Source organism: Pan troglodytes, chromosome 10, assembly GCF_028858775.2.
Source record: "Pan troglodytes isolate AG18354 chromosome 10, NHGRI_mPanTro3-v2.0_pri, whole genome shotgun sequence".
Classification (NCBI taxonomy): domain Eukaryota; kingdom Metazoa; phylum Chordata; class Mammalia; order Primates; family Hominidae; genus Pan; species Pan troglodytes.
This window is the reverse complement of record NC_072408.2, coordinates 13,565,720-13,583,699: the sequence shown is the minus strand read 5'-3', so window position 1 is coordinate 13,583,699 and position 17,980 is coordinate 13,565,720. Positions and strand designations below refer to the sequence as shown.

Genomic DNA, 17,980 nt, shown 5'->3' with positions numbered 1-17,980 from the left:
CTCAAGCAGTAAGCATGACTGAGTGGAAAGTGGCATGAAGTTATCTTCTAAGGAAGTAAGATGTTGCATATCTTCTGTGATGGTAACATGGGTATATACCTATGTAACACTTCTTCAGGCTATACACTTAAGATTAATATACTTTATATACTTTACAGGCCGGGTGAAGTGGCTCATGACTGTAATCCAAGTACTTTGGGAGGCCAAGGCAGGTGGATCACTTGAGGTCAGGAGTTCGAGACCAGCCTGGCCAACATGGTGAAACCCCATCACTACTAATAATACAAAAATTAGCCAGGTGTGGTGGTGCACGCCTGTAGTCCCAGCTACTAGGGAAGCTGAGACAGGAGAATCTCTTGAACCTGGGAGGCAGAGGTTGCAGTGAGCCGAGATTATGCCACTGCACTTCAACCTGGGCAGCAGAGTGAAAAAAAAAATATATATATATATACACACACACACACACACATATTTTATATATATGTGTGTATATATACACTATATATACATATTTTATATGTATGTGTGTATATATACACACACGCACACACACGCACGCACACACACACACATATATAACATATATATTTATATATATATACTTTACTACACTGGAAAAAAATTTTACTGGTTTCCTATTGCTCTTAGGGTAAAGTTCAAAATTGCTGTAGTCTGTAAGTCTGAATGACGTGTTACCCGCCTACTTCTCTAGCTTCATCTCTCTATTCCCAAGTTCCAGCCCAACTATTCTTCCTATCACAGGGCCTTTGCACATACCGTTTAGCCCACCAGCAGAGCTGTCCTCTCCAACACCCCTTCAATTTGGCTAGCCCTTATTTATTCTTCAGGTTGTATCTTAAATTTCCTCATCTCCAGACCTAGAATCGGTCACTGGTTATACGTTGTGCTTCTCTTTTGTAGCACTTGTCTACAAAAGCAATAATTGTGATTATTTTACAAGCTCCAGAAGTTTATGTATCAGGTCTGTCTCATTGGCTGTTGTATCTTAAGATGCCTAGTACATAGTAAATACTCACTTAATGTTTACCAAATGTTAATTTGAATGTGAGGCTCGGATTAAACAAACTAATACCCAAGGGCCATAAAATATGAGCTGGGACCCACGCCCACCAATAAATCCTGTTGACTCTATCTCTAAGGCATATCTCCAACCTTCCGCCTTTCTCCATCTCCCTATTGCAGTAGCCTTTGATCTGGTCTTTCTGTTTCTATTATTTATTCATTATCCATTGGATTATTATGAAATAATAAGATATGGATACTTCCTTAGCATAATAAAATAAATATACGTATTTCAACTGCTGCTTAATGAGAAAATACTGGAAGTATTGCCCTTAAAATCAGGATTGAGACAGAGCTGTCCATTACTATTTACTATTGTTCTGGAGGTACTATGAGATGCATTTAGATGAGATTTAAAAATATTCGGGCCGGGCGCGGTGGCTCACGCCTGTAATCCCAGCACTTTGGGTGGGCAGATTGCTTGAGCCTAGGAGTTCGATACCAGCCTGGGCAACATGGCAATAACTTCTTTCTAGAAAAATTATTACAAAATTAGCATTATTTGTAGGTGATAACCTAAGAAAATTAATTGAAAAACTGTTATAGGCCGGGCGCAGTGGCTCAAGCCTGTAATCCCAGCACTTTGGGAGGTCGAGGTGGGCAGATCACGAGGTCAGGAGATCGAGACTATCCTGGCTAACATGGTGAAACCCCGTCTGTACTAAAAATACAAAAAATTAGCCGGGCGCGGTGGCGGGCGCCTGTAGTCCCAGCTACTAGGGAGGGTGAGGCAGGAGAATGGCGTGAACCTGGGAGGCGGGGCTTGCAGTGAGCTGAGATCGCGCCACTGCACTCCAGCCTGGGTGACAGAGGGAGACTCTGTCTCAGAAAAGAAACAAAAACAAAACAAAACAAAAAAACTATTATAGATCATGAGGGAATTCAGTAGGTGGCTGGGGAAAAAGAAAGAAAACAAAACTAAAAAATCCCATTTTTATAGCACTTATAAAGGTAAAACACCAAGGAATGACTATAATGAGAAATGCCCATATTAAGGAAACATTAAAATGCTACTGAGGACACAAAGAGGAAGGTATCAACAAATAGAAAGGCATATCATGTTCTTGAAAAGAAGACCCGGCCTGGCACGGTAGCTCATGTCTGTAATCCCAGCACTTTGGAAGGCTGAGGCAGGTGGATCACTTGAGGTCAGGAGTTCGAGACCAGCTTGGCCAACATGGTGAAACCCCATCTCTACTAAAAATACAAAAATTAGTCGGGCATGGTAGCATGCACCTGTAATCCCAGCTACTCAGGAGGCTGAGGCAGGAGAATTGCTTGAACCCGGGAGGCGGAGGTTGCAGTGAGCCGAGATCGCATCACTGCACTCCAGCCTGGGTGACAGAGCAAGACTCTGTCTCAAATTAAAAACAAACAAACAAACAAACAAACCCAACACGCTAATTGATTTGTAAATTCAATACAATCTCAAAACACATCCTCGAAGGAGCCTTTCTTTTGGAGGGGGAGTGAACTAAATAAACAGGTCCTAAAATTCATGTGGAAAAGGAAGAAAACATAGTTAGAAAAAATTTTAAAAACAGAGAGTAAAAGGAGCTACTGGTCCTAATAGATATTAAAATATAAAGCTAAAACAATTGAAAGACTGTAATGTTGGCAAATTGAAAAGACGGACCAATGGGAGAGAATTGAAAATCCGGAAGTAAATTCAAAATCGCACAAAAACTTGGCTTTTCATAACAGTAGTTTTAAATTAGTGAAGAAAAAATTATTGTTCAATAGATGACTGGAGATAAAAAGGTAACATTTGAAAACTAATAGAAATATAGGAGGCCAGGTGTGATGGCTCACACCTGTAATCCCAGCACTTTGAAGACTGAGGCAGAAGGAGCTCAGGAGTTTGAGACCAGCCTGGGCAACATGGTGAAACCTCATCTCTACAAAAAATTTAAAAAGTAACCTGGCGTGGTGGTGTGTGTCTGTAGTCCCAGCTACTGGAGAGAGGCTGAGGTGGGAGAATCACTTGAGCCTGGGAGGTGGAGGCTGCAGAGAGTTGTGATTGGGCCACTGCACTCCAGCCTGGGTGACAGAGCAAGACCCTGTCAAAAAAAAAAAAAAAAAAAAAAGAAAAATAGAGATATGAACAGTCAGTAGAAAATAAATTACAACTGGCTCTTTAACATATGAAATGTTCACTCATATGAAATGAAATACTCATTCACAGTGAAGTGAAAAACTTCACTCGCAATAAGAAATCCAAATAAAAATTACACTGAGATAACTTTTTTTTTTCTATCTTTCAGTTTGGCAAAGATCAAAATATTTGATAACACATCAAAGTTGGTGTTTATGTAAGGAAATGGACACTTAAAAATTTCCGATGTTCGGCCGGGCACGGTGGCTCATGCCTGTAATCCCAGCACTTTGGGAGGCCGAGACGGGCGGATCACAAGGTCAGGAGATCAACACCATCCTGGCTAACACGGTGAAACCCTATCTCTACTAAAAATACAAAAAAATTAGCCGGGCGAGGTGGCGGGCGCCTGTAGTCCCAGCTACTCGGGAGACTGAGGCAGGAGAACGGCGTGAACCCGGGAGGCGGAGCTTGCAGTGAGCCCAGATTGCGCCACTGTACTCCAGCCTGGGCGACAGAGCGAGACTCCATCTCAAAAAAAAAAAAAAAAAATTCCGATATTCCATCTCTATGGAAGACAAATAAGCAACATTTATCAAAACGAAATGTATGTACCTTTTAACCAGGAAATTTTATTTCCAGCAATTTTTTTTGTAGCAGTACTTCCACATGTGCAAAATGACATAGGTTATTACTGTAGTGTTGTCTGTAATAGTAAAGGTTGGAGATGAATTAAAAATTCTCAAAAGGGATCCAGTTAAATGGTACAGCCATGTGATAGAATACCACACAGATAGAAAAATGAATGAGAACTTTTTTTGGTACTAATATGGTATTATGGCCAAGCTCTTTTAATAAATGAAAAAGGCAAGGGGAAGAACTTACAGAACATCGTGTACAGTAGTCCACCCTCCTCCAAGGGGGATACATTCCAAGGCCCCCAGTGGATGCCTGAAACCGTGGATAGCACTGAACCCGATTGCTGTCAGTCAAAACACGTTTCTGTTCATGTCTTCCACCCAGAAATTTGATGCCTTTTCCAACTTAACTAAGCACTTATCATGCACCATGACTTTTGCAGTTTAAGGTGTGACAGCAAAACTAGTTTGAATTTCTTTTTTTCTGCTTCACAACTTCATGAATAGAAGGTGCATTGTTATGCAGATCTTAGCAAAGTCATCAAAGGAAGCATATTATGGCTTCTCTTTGGCATATCTGAATGACCAGTATCACCACTCTTGTGCTTTGAGGTCATTATGAAGTAAAATAAGGGTGACTTGAACACAAGCATGCAATATCTCAACAGTTGGTCTGATCACTGGGAAGGCTTGTAAGTGACTAAGGGGTAGGGAGCGTCTGCAGGGAGGAGATGCTGGACAAAGGGAGAATTCATGTCTTGAAGGGACAGGAGTAGTGTTACCAACCACAGGGTCTTGGGGGTTGTTAATGCAATAGAAGTTAACATGAGGCCAAAAGAGTTTTCCCAGACAAGGCTTTATTAGAGCTTATGCAGGGCATAAGGGAGGCAGCATGAGAGAGAGAATTCTCTGGCTGGCTCCTGGAAGAGACTCAAGAGAACTAAAGGAACTAAAGGAGAATTAAAGGAACTCAAGTGAGAAGGGAGTGAGTTTGAGCAGGTAGAGATGAGGAAATTTTGGCACCTGTTCAGTTTGATAACATGCTTCTTTATGCATCGTGTGTCTCATTAGCATGTTAAGTCTCCACCCCAGTGTGATTTTTAGTATTATAATGAAGATAAGGCAAAGGAGCGCTCATTCTTCTGGTCCTGTGGTATACATACGGGAGATAGGGTTAACTCCTTTGAGTAAGATTCAAGGTGGGAGCTGCTTATTTTAATTTCTACAACTAGTGGGTTTGGCACCTGGAGTAAGATTTATGGTGGGACGTTGTTCATCTTAGTCTCTCTAAGGGTCTGCGATGAGTGGGTGTAGTACCTTGAGCAAGATTCATGGTGCAAGGTCTGGACAGTCTGGTTGGGGTCCTCACTGGCCACACACCCCCACCCCAGCTTACAATAGAGGTTCTCGGTAGGGCACGAGTGGGGCCCGAGTCCCATCCCTACTCTGTCTCAGTAGGACAGCTTGAGGTTTCATCATGCTGTTCAGAACAGTGCACAATTTAAAACAGATGAATTGTTTCTTTCCGGAATTTTCCATTTAATATTTTTGGACCACAGTTGACAGCAGATAACTGAAACCATGGAAAGCAAAATCACAAACAAGAAAAAAAAAATCACAAACAAGGGGGGACTACTGTAGTACCATCTGTAGAAATAAAAAAGCAAAGGAATATATTTATGTATATTTGTTTGAATATGCATAAATTACCTCTGGAAAAGCATCAGAAACAGTAACATTGGTTGCTTCCAGAGCAGGGACCTCGGTGGTTGGGGGATAGGAGTGAAAGAGAGACATTTCACTGTTTACTCTTTGATACTTTTTGAATTTTGACCCATGTGAATAAATCAACCATCCGAAAGAGAGGAAATAAATACAATTAAAACTAAAAAAGAAAAGGAACACCAAACACTATGATTTACACAAATGGGAACTTTTTTTTTCTCTCATAAAAAGAAGCCCAGAAGTAGGTGCTGTGCTTACTTACTGTTGATTTGGGTCTCAGTGATGCCTTGGGAGCCAGGTTCTGTCCTTTCTTCCAGGTCCTCAGAGGATTGGCTTTTTATCCCCGTGGCTGTTTCCTCATGATGGTAAGATGGCTGCCACAGCTCAGGAATGATGTTGTCACATGCAAAATCCCCAAAACAAAAAATAAGGGCCAAGGCAAGCCAAAAACTTTCTCCTAATGGTGCTTTATACCCTGGAAAGGAAGACTTCCCTGTGCATGTCATTGTACAATTGCAAAGAAGAATGAGTTTATTGGCTCCTGGGATTGGGGGAAGGGCCTCTTCTCCCGATGTCATGGAATCTCTGCTCTAGTACAAAAATGCGGTTCTGTCCTTAGGAAATGTGCAGAAGTCTGTTGGGCAGGCAGCAGAAAGAGTCCACCACAGCTGTCTATGTGAACCGCTTTATCTTTTGAAAAGGGAAGTTCTTACTGACCCTTGCTGGGCTGACCCTGCCGGTACTCACAGTGCTTCCTGCGGGAAAAGACTAGAGTGAGTCTCCTGTGAAGTCTCAGACTGGTGGGGAAGCCGAACGCCCACCTCCCATCCACTGTGTCCACTGGAGAAACCGAGCATCCAGGGACTCCTCTGCGTGTGGCACTGTGCGGGCTTGGGGAGGAGTGGCGTGGTCAGAAAGCAGCCATCCCCTTACCATCCTCATGGTTTTTCTTGGCTCTGCCATCCCAGGGGATGCAAAGCTTCACTCCAAGTTCTGGGATATTCAGGGTGGTAAACTTGCCACAGGATTGCTGCTAGTTGAAATTCTGTTGGGGAGGAGAGAAGCCGGAGAACTCCTACTTTGACATTGTGTTGATGCCACTCTCAAAAAGGGAAATTCTGAATTACCCCATCCTCCCCCATCTCCCTGTGCTACTGCTCTGTCCCCAGTTCCATCCACCTTTCTTCTGGACTACAGCCTTGGCCCCCTCACGGGTGTCCCACCCCCGTGTTGATGTGGGTTGGACTTGGTGTCAGCTTTCTCCTCCCTGTGGTAGAGGATTAGGGTTCTCACAACCAACAGTTACCCCATTGTCAACTGCCATTGCATCCTGTTGCATCTTTTGAAGACCACCATCAAGAGGCTGTCTTTGTTGGTTTTCTGCCAGCTTTTCCTTCTAGACAGGAGCTCCCCTCTATGTGGCCTGTGCTCTGTGGATGTGTCCTGGAGCCTGTACTGACTCCACACTGGCAAAATAGACATGGGTAATGCTGTGGGTGGAACTGTGTCTCCCTCCAAAATCCACGTGCTGAAGCCCTAACTCCCAGGACCTCAGAATGGGGCCTTATTTGGAGACAGGGGCTTTAAAGAGGTGATTAAGTTAAAATGAGGTCATCAGGATGGGACCTAATCCACTAAGAGAAGATTAGGACACACTCATGCACAAAGGCAAGACCATGTGAAGACATAGGTGGCAGGAAGGCCACCATTAGCAGGCCAAGGAGAGAGGCCTCAGAGGACACCAACCTTGCCAACACGTTGACCTCTGACTTTCAGCCTCCAGAGCTGTGAGAAGATAAATCTCTGCAGCTTAAGCTATCGAGTCTGCAGTACTTTGTTATGGCGGCCCTAGAAAATTAATTTAGGCAGCCCAGGTGCAGTGGCTCATGCCTGCAATCTCAGCTCTTTGGGAGGCTGAGGTGGGAGGATCACTTGATCCCAGGAGTTTGAGACCAGCCTGGACAACATAGCAAGACCCCACTTCTTAAAAAAGAAATTTTTTAAAAAATTAGCCAGGTGTGGTGGCACGCATCTATAGCTCTAGCTACGTGGGAGGCTGAGGTAGGAGGATCATTTGAGTCTAGGAGCTGAGGCTACATGAGCCACGATTATACCACTGCACTCCAGCCAGGGCGACACAGTAAGACCCTGTCTCTAAAAAAATATAGGCAGGTATAATTATAAATGTGAATGGTGTCACAAAGCGCTGTGCTTTAGCATCATTTCTTTCAAAATATTTTCCTCCTTTTATTTTGTTGAAAAAATGTATAAAATTTGTTTTTTATCTAAACACATTAGAACAATTATTAAGAATTCATGAGGTCTGGCCCCAGCATATTGCAGGGGCAGGAGGATTTAACTTTATTTAAAGATACAGCTCACCATTATTTACTTTTCAAAAAAGGAAGTTGGATGTGATATTTTCACAGTCAACCTTAAATGACCCATCCACTCTGTTGGATCAGACGCCTTCTGAGGTGTGTGTTTTGCAGCCGCCCCACCCTGATGAGCCCCAGCGACAGAGTTCCTCATATCAGACCCATGAGAGTGGCCTTTTATGGAAGGAGCAGCCGGCTGGCAGCCGCTCCCTAACAATCCTGCAAGCTAAGATCCTCTCTACTGAGCACAGGAGAGAATTCAGGGGCGGGGAGGGGCAAACATTTACTAATAAGAGGGCTTGAGAAGATTTAAAGTCCTTTTTGGGGGAAAAAATAAAAGAAGACAAAAAGAAACCAAAAAAGTAAAAATCATAAATACTCTTTCTGAACCAAAAGGAGGCCAGCCTAGATTTCTGTTCACCAACAAAATGTGAACTTGGCCTCTCTCATTTTATGTCTAAAGTGCACACCTCAGGTCAGGCACGGTGGCTCTCACGCCTGTAATCACTGCATGTTCAGAGGCCAAGGCAGGAGGATTGCTTGAGCCCAGGAGTTCGAGACCAGCCTGGGCAACACAGGGAGACCTGATCTCTACTAAAAATACAAAAAATTAGCTGGGCGTCGTGGCACACACCTATAGCCCCAGCTACTTGGGAGGCTGAGGTGGGCGGATCCCTTGAGCCAGGAGTTCAAGGTTGCCATGAGCCATAATAGTGCCACTGCACAACAGCCTGAGTGACAGAATTAGACCCTGTCTCAAAAAAAAAAAAAAAAAAAAAATTGCACACATTTCCCTTCAATCAACCTTGGAGAACATTTTTCACTTTGCGTGTGGCTAGATGTTTGAGAGTTGACTGAAAAGTAACACCTGTGGAACATGCAAGAGATCTGATTATTTGAGAAGGCCAGACCATTCTACCCGTTCAAAGAAATTCTGGAAGGGCATGGTATATGAAGGTTTTTTTTTTCCCCTAAGAGGCCTCTAAAAGCCAGACGAACTAGGTGCAAATCCCAGCTTTGTCATTTGCAGCTGAATTGGGAACGTTACCGCTCTGTGCCTCAGTTTCCTCATTTGTTAAATGAGAATCATATCTACCTTAGGGAGTTATTGTGAAGATTAAGTAAGTTAGTACTGTAAAGCATTGAGAACACTGCCTGGCACGTTGTCAGCCATCACTGACGAGACTGTTATTACCTGGACTATACTCACCAGTTCCTCACTGAAATATCTTTATGGGATTATATTTTAGTGTCTTGACCTTTGTCTTTGAGATTGTCTCCATGGAATAGTGTTTCTGTATAAATCCCAAGAAAATAAATTATCTAGGTCCCATTCTTTTTATTTGCATGTGGTTACAATATAAATACACTTGCCATTTTCCTCCCCTTCCAAAACTCTTCCCCATACCTAGGAATCCTACCCAACCCCCTAGTTGTTAATGACTCCTTTTCCTCTCCTCTAGGAGGGGAGGGAAGGAGCGTCCTTCCTATAATTTCATCTTCATGCAGGGTCTACCTCAGTCCACGTGAAGTGTGGAACCCCAAAGGGTCTCTGAAGCTTGGGGATGAGCACCACGAATCCTTTAGAGGGGCCCGTGACGTCCTTGCAGGTGACCGTGTGGCGGCTCCCTCGGTGCCGTGCTCCGGTGCGGCGTGCCGTAGTGGGCAGCAGTTGGTATCATGTGCCCTGTCCGTGCCTGAGGCTGAGCAGCCCCAGGGGGTGGGTGGGTCTGCCAGGAGGCCTCAGGTTTGCTCAGGCAGTAGGGAGAGTCCTGTGGAGGGCACCGTACCCAGCCAGTGCCCACCTGCTCTCAGAGGTGTCTGAGCCTTAATCCCTTAGGGCTCTGCTTCCCCGGGCCCTACTCAGGCCCCTGTGAATCCCACATGGGCAGGGCGGCCTCAAGGGAGAAGGTGCCCTTGTGCCTCCCTTCTTCTGCCTTTTCTCAGACACTGTCAGTCATGGGTGATAAATTGGTTCCTTGGGCCCCTGTTAGAGGGTGTGGCACCACAGTGCTCTGTCTCCGCTAGGTGCCAAGCCTTGCCATCTTCCTGGTGGGGTGTAGAGAGCCCGGGAGGGCCAGGGTCCCCCTCTTCGGGAATGGGGTATGGAGGTTCGGGGGTAGCTGGGAGGTCTCCAGGACCCGGTGGTCCCCCCAGTACTGGTCCATTGTAGATGTAGATGTTGCCAGTGATAGTCATAGACCCGCCGGTGACATGAATGCCATTGGTACCTGTAGGAAGGGAGGCAGAGTGTTGAGGAAGGAAGGCCCCCAGTTCAGGCCCGCTGCTTCTTGAATTCTTGCCTTCTTCTCGCCTTTCCCCTGGCCCCGCCCCTCTCCTGCTTGCTGCTGGTTTATTGAGCTTCTGTGTTCATTTCTCTGTTTCTGGGTTTTCCAGTCTCTTCCCTCTTCTCTAGTTGTGACACTGACTGGCAGTGGAGTCTCTGTCTGCCTCTGTTTTGGTCTTTTTATTTCATCTGGCCCACAGTCTCTCCCTGCCAGCCATCCCTCCCTCCCCATCCTTCCTCTCTTCTCCCTGCCCCAGACTCACCGTGGGCCACCTGGCTCTGCTCCCCGGGTTCCAACTGCGGCTCCCTGGTCAGGTCCAGAGGACTCTGCTGTTGCGGCACCCCTGCCTCCAAAACTGGGGCTGTGGGGAGCCCAGTGGATATTGGGGAAACATCTCCAGAAATGGGTAGCAGTGGCTGTACCAGGTCAGAGAAGTATGGATGGGCCTTCGGAGGCTCCCAGCTTCCAGCTACAGGATTGGGTCCCTCTCCCTGCAGGAAAGAGATGGAGACCCAAACAATGACGAGGGCCCCAGACCCTTTTTTCTCTCTCCCTCCCTCCCTCTTCTTTCTCTCTTTCTCTTTCTTTCCTTCCTTCCTTTCTCTCTCTCTCTCTTTCTCTCTCTCTCTTTCTTTCTTTCCAGACAGGGTCGGGCTCTGTCACCCAGGCTACAGTGCAGTGGTGCAATCATAGCTCACTGCAGGCTCACGAACTCTTGGACTCAAGTGATCCTCTAGCCTCAGCCTCCTGAGTAGCTGGGACTGTCTGGCTAACTTTTTTTTTTTTTTTTTTTTTGAGACAGAGTCTCACTCTGTCACCCAGGCTGGAGTGCAGTGGCATAATCTCAGCTCAACTGCAACTTCCGCCTCCACGGTTCAAGCAATTCTCCTGCCTCAGCCTCCTGAGTAGCTGGGACTGTCTGGCTAACTTTTTTTTTTTTTTTTTTGAGACAGAGTCTCACTCTGTCACCCAGGCTGGAGTGCAGTGGCATAATCTCAGCTCAACTGCAACTTCTGCCTCCACAGTTCAAGCAATTCTCCTGCCTCAGCCTCCTGAGTAGCTGGGATTACAGGTGCCTGCCACCAAGCCCAGCTAATTTTTGTATTTTTAGTAGAGATGGGGTTTTGCCATGTTGGCCGGGCTGGTCTCAAACCCCTGACCTCAGGTGATCCACCCGCCTCGGCCTCCCAAAGTACTGGGATTACATGTATCATGGATGGGCATGTTTGGGGGTGGTGCGGGTGCCCTCCTGCTCAGAGACCAGGATTGGGCAGGCTTGTGCGTGCAGGATGGGAGCTTGGGCGTGAGCCACTGCACCTGGCCCTGCCTGGCTAACTTGGAACAACATTTTGGGTAGAGATGGGGTCTGGCTGTGTTGCCCAGGCTGGCTCATCTTTCTTTAGTTCCCACACCCCACCGCATGCTTTGGCAACTCACCACTTGCCTCTGCTCCTCCCCATGCCCCCAGCCTCAGGGTCTTTGCACTGGTTGCTCCCTCTTCCTGGAGCACTTTCTCCCCAGATAACCCCATGGCTGGCTCCTTGCTTCTTCAGCTCTCCGCTCAAATATCAGGTTCTCAGAGAGGCCTTCACTCTCCACTCTGTCTAAAATACCCCCATCCTTTGCCACTGTCACTCATTGACCCCTTCCCTGCTTTGTTTAGCAATTATACCACCTGATATATAGTTTAACTTATTCTTGCTCCATGGGCATGTGAACTCCAGGAAATGAGGTACTGTGTTTTGCTCACTGCTGTACGCCCAGTGCCTAGGACAGTGCCTGGTACGTGGCATGTTCAGTAAATCATCAGTTGAATGAATGAATGAGTGTGGAGTCAGCCTGCATACTCTCTTCCTGTCTGCTCCACCTTGTACCCTCATCACCTCTTCCCCTTCTTGCTGCCTTCTCAGCCCCCGCCATTACCTGCGGACGCCTCTTGAGCAGCGATCCTGCAATGGAGAATGAAATGGGTGTAGGCTCCCCGGCAGGCCTCAGACCTAGCCTTTCAGCCTCCACATCCCAGCACAATGTGTAGCAACTTGACCACCCGGGGACCCAGAGGAACAAGCCACTGTCACTCTCATCTCCAGCCTCAGAATAAGCAGCTGGATGAAGATAAGGATGTCTATGTTGGGGGTAGGCATTGGGAGTCTTGAGGGTGTGGAGGGTTGCACCGGGGAAGTTGAATATTCCTCCCTCCGGCTCCCATTGCCAACCCATCCACCGCATCCAACCCTTTCCTACCCAGTTTCCTGCAGAGAGAAGGGTGGCTCTTCCAGATGCAGGCGAAGACGGTGGCAAGGAGCAGAAAGAAGGCCAGCGGCAGCAGAATGGCCAGCATCAGCATGGTTCCTGCTAGGACAGCAGACAGGAGGGTGATCACAGCCCCAAGAAGGGCAGAGGGGAGGAGGAGAAGGAAGAGCTTTCCAGATCCCTGGGCAACCCAGACAGAGAAAAGGGAGCAGCTTTTTTCCTTCTAGCCACAATGCAGCTCCTAAAGGCAGAATGAGAGAAACTTCCCTTGGGTTATAGAGAAGGGGAACTAAGTTGGACTTGAGGACCTCTTGGCAGCCAGGAGAGACTGTATCATGGATGGGCATGTTTGGGGGTGGTGTGGGTGCCCTCCTGCTCAGAGACCAGGATTGGGCAGGCTTGCGTGTGCAGGATGGGAGCTTAGGCAGTTGATTTTCAAGGTCTGGAAGTGGGATTGGGAGACAGTAGGGAAGGGTGGGACTTGGAGTTGTAAACAGACACAGGCTACAGCCACGTTTCTGTGGCCTCAGCCATCATACAGAGGGGCTGCTGTAGAGGAGCTAGGGTTGCCCTGCTGTACCTGTACCTGTGGGGGTGTTTACAGGGGTGAGAGAGGAGGGAAACTTGCTTCGGAACTGCCTGTGGCCGCCTGGTAGAGCAGGGCTTGCAAGTTCTCCACCCCCTTGCTCAGGGCAGGTTCTAGGAGGGGAAGAGAAAGAGAGGCTGGAGTTCGGCTTCTCCAGCTGTGATCTGTAGCAGTGGGTAATTTCTCTTTCTCTGGGTACCAGTGCTGCCAGCAATAGCACGGAGCCTCCAGTGTCCGTCAGCTACACCTGGGGAAGGGCGGGAGGACTCCCGCATTTCTATGCTGGGCATTTTGCCTCTTCTCATTCATGTAAATCTGTAGCCTAAGGGAATATGGGATGGGAGGCCTGGGGAGAAACTGGACTGGGAGTCTGGGCCACGGTTTCCTGCCCAGCTGTGTGACTTTTCAGTCATTTCACTTCTTTGAGCATCAGTTTTTCATATATAGGATGAGGTTAGCTTACATACTCTCTAAAATTCCAGCTCTAAAATGCCAGTTTTATTTGATACATAGTTAAAAATTAACAGGGCACAGAAAAATACTTAGATTGTGGAATGAAAAAATCAGGTTACGAAATATTAAAATTACTTCACTTTTAGTAAACAACAACAAAACCCAGTATGTATAAACATGCATAGAAAATGTCCGGGAGGATACATACCACAATGTAACGAGTGGATATTCTAGGTAGTGGCTCTGTGGGTGAGTTTTTAGTTTTGCTTATCTGAAGTCTCTAATTTTCTGTAGTGCATGTATTATGACATGGGCTCTGGAGTAAGAAAACCTGAGTACAGGTTCTAATAACACCAGTGACCACCTGGGTGGGTGATCTTGAGTATATCACTTAACCTCTTTGAGCCTCGGTTTCTTCCTTCAGTCCATGAGGATAATAGAATCTACTTCATAGCATCATTAAGAAGATTAAATGAGTTAGTAAATGTAAAGTGGTTACAGAGTGCCCAACACACACAGTGAACCTTCTGCCAATTAGTGATGTTACAGTCATTAGAAACAATAGTCATCTACTAGGCTAGCAAGCCAATCAGTCCACAGGAAACAGTCAAGAAAGAGTCAAATGGGAATCTTCTGTCTAATAATAAAAGTATATAGTCTAATAAAGAGGTGTTTGGTCTAGTTAATGGACTGTGTGAAAAAAAAATGGATTGTGTAATGTTGGTATGCCCAAAATGATGACAATAGTAGTTATCATTACATCTCAGTGTGGGATGTGTTCCTTGACATAGTATTACAGTATATATAATTTTAAAAGTGTGTGTGTGTGTGTGTGTGTAAACTAGCCTAGAGATATTCCAATTTTTTCTATAAGGAACTTTTCTTCTTGCCCAATTCTGGGAGGGAAGGGTTAATCTTTTCCCCATTTTTTTTAAGACGTGGAACATTAAGGCATTTTCAAACGCGCCCCCCCCCCCCCCCCGTGTCCCTCAGCCCTGGTCCCTCACCTGACATCTCTGGGGGCAGTGGCTCTGATGGATTTCTGCAGGTTGTGTCAGACTGGGCAGTGCCTGGAGCTGCCTCCACCAGACCTTGGTCCTCACACCTGCAGAGGAAAAAAAGATGATGACCTTTTCACGCCCTGGCCCACCAGTGTCCCGACTCCAGCGGGCAGGCGGGGAGGCTGAAAGTGGTGAGTCCAGTCCGTGGTGTCAAGGATAGGCGCTGGGGGTTGTTAGCAGCTGAGGCTTCTCAGAGGGTGGAAGGAGCATGGGTGGGGCCGCACTCACCTGGTGTGGGGCTGGCAGCGGGCGCTGGGGGAGGAGGTATTCTGGAAGTGCCCTGCCTTGCAGGGGACGCAGTGGTTGTTACCCTTCCCAACTTCATCTGGCAAGAGAAAGGCAGGCCAGCCAGGGTGAATGGGCAAAAGGGAGGAGCCCTTTGCCGGCCTGTGAGTTTCCTTTAAGCCTCAGGATGCCCATCCACCCCATTGCGTAGCTCTCACCTTTCCCAAGCTCTGCTTTGCTGCCTTTTTTTTCTTTTTTTTTTTTTGAGACGGAGTCTCGCTCTGTCGCCCAGGCTGGACTGCAGTGGCGCGATCTCGGCTCACTGCAAGCTCCACCTCCCAAGTTCACGCCATTCTCCTGCCTCAGCCTCCCGAGTAGCTGGGACTACAGGTGCCCGCCACCACGCCCGGCTAATTTTTTGTATTTTTAGTAGAGACGGGGTTTCACTGTGTTAGTCAGGATGGTCTCGATCTCCTGACCTCATGATCCGCCCGCCTCGGCCTCCCAAAGTGCTGGGATTACAGGCGTGGGCCACCACACCCGGCCTACTGCCTACTATTTTGCCCAAGCTTCCCAGTACTGAGAAGAACCACCTCCTGTGCCCCCTGCACCTGTCCCAGTTCCATGTCCCTCCAGAACCCTTCTGTGAGCCTCTGCATGGAATGAGAAGAGGAATTTTAAGCCAAGGATCTGGGGGGGTCGCCGTGGACACAGTACCATATTCCCTGCTCCCACTTGAGATCCCTGGCACCCAGCCTCCTTTTCACATCCAGCCCCTCAGGGACCTCTGACCTTTGAGCTCGGCTTCAGTGCCAGGCGGGCAGTCAGAAAGTAGCTCGCAGTGTGTACACTCGAGGGCCCAGGCAGCACAGAACATTCCCGGCTGGCAGCGGCACTGGGTCTTCCGTTTGCTTGTGCAGGGGGCAATCTCCTCGAGGCCCATCACTGGCGGGGGAGACGGGAGGGCTCAGGGAGGGGCCAAGTTCCAGGGGATCCAGCCCCCCCGCAGGCACATCCCCACTCACCTGGGTCACAGGGGCGGCACAGCTGGCAGATGGTCAGGTAGTTCCAGTGCTCGTTGTAGGAATTTTCGGCACAAGTGGCACAAACTGTGTCCCGGATGCGGCTACATTTAGCTGAGACATAGGTGCCTAGAACGTGAGTGGAGCAGTAGAGTCTCAGGAGACGGGGCTCCACCCTCACCTCCGCTGCCTGTAGTGTGACCCTGGCCTTTCCCTCGGTCTCTCTGGCCCCTCATCATCCTGCCAGTGGCCCTCCGGCTCCCTCTCAGTGAGGTAAGGAAAGAGGAGGCCCAGTGGGGAGGGCCAGTCCCGTCTCCTCCACGTGATGTCCAGGGTTTCCCACGCTCGTCTCCAGCAGCCAGTTTTCCTGGGGGACAGTGCCCACCTTCCCTCTGAGGCCGCAAGGGGGCTGGAGCCCCCGTGACCCACTTCCGAGGCCCAGGTTCGTCCTGCCATTGCCTCTCACCTGGCGGGCAGCGGGAGCAGCAGATGCGGTGCTGGGGCTCATAGTATTCCTTTTCCTGGTCCCTGCAGGTCTGGTTCTCCGACGCATATGGAGGCACCTTCAAAGGGAGATGGAGAAGAGGAGAGAAGAATTAGTCAGGGGTCAGCTTGGGAGGGCAGAGGGAATGGAGCGACGGCTGCCCAGATCCCTCTTGCCCACCCTCGCCCACTCCTACCAGGCCCCTTCCTCACCGCCTGGGGCTGGGATGCTGCCAGGAGCCCGAAGAGGCCCAGCACCAGAGGCCCCCAGGCCAGGCCGGGGGCAGAGGTGGCCCAAGGCAGGAGCATGGCGGCCACTCGGCCAGGCGGCCAGCAACGTGGGGGCCTGGGAGGAAGGCAGGAGGCCCGACGTCCTGGGCAGCGGTGGCGGCAGCTGCCCGAGCCCAGAGCCTGGGACGGGACTCAGGGCCGATGTGCACCCCAGGGCCGGGAGCGGCCAGGCCGGGCCTCCAGGGCTCCCACGGCGGAGCTCAGGAAGTGGGAGTGGAGCGAGCTGGCCGCGGGGCGGGGACAGGGAGCGCTGGGAGCCAGGCCGGCCTGTCGCAATCGCAGCCAAGGGAAGAGGAACAGGCTTGTCTGCCTCGATGCGGGGCGGGAGGGGCGGCCGGGAAAGCACGTGAGGGCCGCGGGGCCGGAACCGGCCTCCTCCCTTCTTCGGAAGCCCGATCGGGAGAGCGGACTGCGGACAGCCCTGGCCCAGCCGAGGGAAGGGCGGCAGGCCCGGGGTCAGCCCTTGGACAAGCCTCGCAGGGAGAGCAGAGGGAGTTCCAGAGAGCGCAAGGGACAGCTGGGTGCGGGATCTGGAAAGCGAGGGGCCCAGGACGGGCAGTCATGGAGAGGGCAGGGCGCGGGGACTGCAAGGCCGCAGAAGCAACTCTGAGACCGAGGAGAACCGGCTGGCAGATGCCCGGGTTCCTCCCCTGTTGTCCTGCCCTACTGTGGGAGTTTTTCAGACAAATTACAAGGGACTAGCAAATCAGCCAGCCCCCCACGCTACCAACCCAGCCCAATCCGCACAGGAGTGGGCACAGGTCACCTAGGAGACCCTTGAGAGCTGTGCAGCTTGCCCTGCTCCCTGTCCTCAGGGAACCTCCCTCCCAAAGAGAGGGGGAGGATATGCGGAGGGGAGTCCTGGGGCCAGCAGGCTGGACCTGGACACTCAGGCCCTCTGCTCTGGCTTCTTTGCCCATGAACCTTCAAACCCCTTAGAACTGGAGAAAGCTGAGAGCCCACGCAGTCCAGCCCCCTCACCTTAAGCATGGAGAGGGAGGCTAAGGGTGATACATAAGGGAACCGGGATTCCAGGGTGGCCTGGTCTCGTTCCTGCCCTGTTTCATCCTCCCATCTCCCTCAACCCAACACCCCACCCACCTGTGGAGCTACTTGCAGCTGCCCCCTTTTACACGTGGTTCTCTGGTCCCCAAGTTTCCGTCTTCCTAACTCCCACCTGTCCTTGAGGCTTCACTGAGGCTCTGGAAGGCGTCCTCTGCCCTAGGTTGCACAGTCCCCGTGAAGACTGCCCTCTGTACCTGGCTGTCTTGTTTGCTTCCCACCAGGCTGTGAGTGCCACCATGGCCCAGGCTGAATCTTCAAGTCTGTGTTCCCCCATGCTTAGCAGAGTCTGGCACATACCATGTGCCCAATAGGTATTTATGGAATAAACGAGTGA

The 17,980-nt window shown here is 49.3% G+C and overlaps 1 protein-coding gene across 2 annotated transcripts; it reads right to left on the bottom strand.

Annotated features, from left to right (window-relative positions):
* Positions 1-9,241: 9,241 nt before the first annotated feature.
* Positions 9,242-17,184, bottom strand: LTBR (lymphotoxin beta receptor). Of its 2 annotated transcripts, none has more exon segments than NM_001280397.1 (10): positions 9,242-10,150; positions 10,470-10,698; positions 12,131-12,156; positions 12,452-12,559; positions 14,507-14,604; positions 14,789-14,885; positions 15,578-15,730; positions 15,811-15,936; positions 16,274-16,370; positions 16,504-16,806. In NM_001280397.1, coding segments are annotated over 10 exon segments (1,308 nt in total). In that variant the 5' UTR covers positions 16,600-16,806; the 3' UTR covers positions 9,242-9,872.
* Between the last annotated feature and the right edge of the window lie 796 nt (positions 17,185-17,980).